The 3,294-nt window shown below is 47.9% G+C and overlaps 1 protein-coding gene across 1 annotated transcript; it reads right to left on the reverse strand.

Annotated features, from left to right (window-relative positions):
• Positions 1-1,523: 1,523 nt before the first annotated feature.
• On the reverse strand, positions 1,524-2,672 carry LOC123154195 (uncharacterized). The gene is made up of 3 exons (XM_044572975.1): positions 2,445-2,672; positions 1,912-2,352; positions 1,524-1,786 (listed from the first exon to the last, which is right to left on the reverse strand). The coding sequence occupies exons 1-3, from the start codon at positions 2,553-2,555 to the stop codon at positions 1,679-1,681; spliced, it is 660 nt and encodes a 219-aa protein (XP_044428910.1). The 5' UTR covers positions 2,556-2,672; the 3' UTR covers positions 1,524-1,678.
• Between the last annotated feature and the right edge of the window lie 622 nt (positions 2,673-3,294).

Raw genomic sequence — 3,294 nt, forward strand, 5'->3', positions numbered from 1 at the left:
ATCTCAATCAGCTTGTGAAACAATGGTATTTAAATGAGTTCAAAATACGTGCATATTTGACTTGTTTGAAAGGTCTTGTCATCAGGATTTCAAATATATAAAAAATCAATTTTTGAAAATTATATAAATCACTACTTTGAAATAATTGAAAAACCCTTTACAAAAAAGGTAATAGTAAAATCTGAAGTCACTTTTTCTGAAAAAATTGGAACCGTTGTTTCAAAATAACAGAAACAATTGAAATCTCTTAGGAAATTTATTTTAATTATCTCAATCAGCTTGTGAAACAAATGGTATTTAAATGAGTTCAAAATACGTGCATATTTGACTTGTTTGAAAGGTCTCGTCATCAGGATTTCAAATATATAAAAAATTCAAAAAATTAAATTTTTATTTAAAATATATGAATAGCACTAAGAAATAAATTGAAGCCTTTTTGTATGTGATTAGAGGAGAGAGAACAGTAGAGCCATGCGCGTACTACTAACAAAAAGGTGGTGGGACCCAATGGTGATTGGTAGTGTTTAATGAGATGTAATGTAGCCAATACATCAGCATAATTTGGGTGTGGACCCTTGGCAGTACGGATCTCGGCACGCTTGGATGGCGGATCCTTCCGCGGTTTCTACCTTTAGAAATGATTTTAGCCAAGCGAATGTCTCTATTTCCGCCCTTGCAATGACAATGGCGCGATGTCGTCAACCAGGCCAACACAAGGAGGACCATGGCCATTGCTTTACAGGTCCTTATGATAATGTCTTCTTTTGCCTTGCCATGGCGTAGAAGAAGACATCACCATAAGTACCCGCACAAGAAGAGACTGTCACAAGGACAAGGAAAGCAATGGCCATGGTTCTTCTTGTGTTGCCCTGGTTGAGGTGCCATGAGGAGAATAGTCTATTTAACCTGGGTTGGCATGTCCTTTGTGTTGTGCTTGGTGTGCTCTTCCTGCTGTTTTATATAGGGGCAAAATCATATATTGGATGGATGTTGCTCAATAGTTTCTTGTACTTATCTATCTCCTAAATTAATGTTGAGATATCTTGATCCATTGCTTCTTGCATTAATGCGGGCATGCTTTTTGTAAGCATTAATTGTATTTATTTGATCTTATCTTCAAGTGAAACCTAATGCGGATGCTCAAATGAAATCGAAATCAATTCTTTGGCAACGATTGAATCTTGCATTTATACATTCTCTAATGGTACTACATTGGTATTGATATCATGATATCGTTTTGGGTAGCGGCTACGTGATGTGTTTTATCCTGATATAGCCTATTTCTGTGGTACCCTTAGGCTGTTGCTAGAGTGCATAATCCTACGGTCGCCTGGGGACTAAAGAAACTGGATCTAGATTTGCATTCTTCTAGATATAGAGGATGTGTGGTGGATCCACAAGTGACTTTGACAGAGCTAGAGTATGAACCAGTATAGCACAATAGAACAAACTTATTGAGGTTCGCTGTAATAATTAGCACTCTCAGAAGGCAAACATGTATATGGGCACTACACACGCTTACAAAAATACAAATCAATCGATACATATATACTTATATATATATAACTTAAAACAAAACAGAGCAACTAAAAAAACAGAGGACAAAAAAACAAATGGCACATTCTAATTCATCAAGTAGGGACCAAATGGTGAGACCATCTGTCCATTGATTAGCAAACTAGCATCCGACGGTGAACCATCTCCGGCCAGCCGACGGCCGGCTGGCGCGCTCCGCCTTCCTCTTCTCCTCCTCGCAGGCGCACTTGGCCTCCTTCAGCTTCTTCACCTGCGATCATTTCCAATGGCAAAAAGATTTCAGCAGTTCGAACAGGGTTGCAGTGTGCATTTTGCAGTCGACAGCTCGAGATCACGTGTGCGATGTAATGGCGTCGATGGACAGGGCTCGTGTACCTTGGCTGGGTGGCTGGTCTTGTTGCGGTTGAGCTGGCGGGCGCCCCTCTGCAGGATCTGCGCGGCGCTCCAGCTGGCCCCGGCGCCGCCTCCCGCCGCGGCCGCGGCGCGCGCGCGCATGGCGGGGTCGGGCAGCGGCGGCTCGGACCACGCGCAGTCCTCGGCCGGGCGCGGCATCGGCATCGGCATCGGCATCGGGAGGGACGACGCAGCAGCCTTGCCGCTCTCGGAGCCGTCGAGGTCGAGCTCGCAGCTGAGCTGCCTGATGCGCGACTCGAGCAGGTTGAGGCGGTCCATGAGCGTGCCCCTCACGTCGCGCGCGTCGGCCTGCGGCTGGAGCGCCGACGGCATGGACTTGCTGTGCTGGTGCCGCGGCGCCGGGCGCGCGCCGTCGCCCTCGGCGACCGTGGACGGCCGCCGCTCCTCCTCCAGCTGCCTCAGCTGCCAGCCATTACCCAAGAACGCGTCAAGAACGGGGCCGCCGTCGGCACAGCAATGTCAATGTGTAAGTAACGTGATCGATAAGCGCGTACCCGTAGGTCGATCTGGTCGAGGCGGCCGAGCAGGCTGTCGGGCGGCGGCGGCGCGGGGAGGGCGCTGATGAGCACGCGGCGCTCGGATCCGACCAGCACCTCGGCGGCCATTGGCGACGTGCAGTACAGCACTGACTACTGACCGATTAACTCGTAGCAGCTCTATCGTGCGCGGGAGATATAAAGGAGGGGGTGGCCATCGGGCATGCATGGTAGGAGGGGGGAGTAAAGATCGGCGGGGTCGTGTGGACTGGCCGGGTCTTCTCCTTCCTCCGCCGCCTTGATCTCATCTAGCTTCAGCCTCACCGCCAGCCACCACTCAGTCTCCATGATCCGTGTATTCAGAGCGTGGAACGGTTCAGAAAAACAAGACCGTAGGGTACGCTAGCTGGGCCGGCGATCCAACCAGTGAACCAGGCTGGGCCGATGCGTCGATTTCAGTAACTAAGCCTTGTTTTGTTTTTTTAGGGGAAGTAAGCAAGCCTTGCTGAGATTATTATATCTGTCAAATCCTAATTTATTTATCTAGCGAGCGGCAGGACGCTCGCTAACGGCCCACAACGGCTGTCACTTTTAGCAAGTTTAAGTCCCCATCAAATAAAAAAGAAAAGATTCTTTCTCATAGTAAAAAAGATAGAAAGAGCATGCAACGTGTTTTTAATGGGTTCGGCTCACATGATGAGTTCCCAGCAGGAATTATTGTGCAGGGCGAATAGGTGAGTGCCACGTGTCCTTGTGGGCCAAGAGCTTCAACTATTTTAGATTTAGTTTATGCCACGTGTTCATGGGAGTATTTCTTTCGCCCAGAGCGCTGGTGACAAAGGACCAAAGCAGTAAGAAGAAATAAACT

Source organism: Triticum aestivum, chromosome 7A (assembly GCF_018294505.1).
Source record: "Triticum aestivum cultivar Chinese Spring chromosome 7A, IWGSC CS RefSeq v2.1, whole genome shotgun sequence".
Classification (NCBI taxonomy): Eukaryota; Viridiplantae; Streptophyta; class Magnoliopsida; order Poales; family Poaceae; genus Triticum; species Triticum aestivum.

Coding starts and splice junctions, on each gene's coding strand:
- LOC123154195 (XM_044572975.1), bottom strand. CDS start 2,555: ATGGCCGCCGAGGTGCTGGTCGGATCCGAGCGCCGCGTGCTCATCAGC. Junction 2,353..2,444: donor TCGACCAGATCGACCTACGG/GTACGCGCTTAT, acceptor AATGGCTGGCAG/CTGAGGCAGCTGGAGGAGGA. Junction 1,787..1,911: donor AGACCAGCCACCCAGCCAAG/GTACACGAGCCC, acceptor AAATGATCGCAG/GTGAAGAAGCTGAAGGAGGC.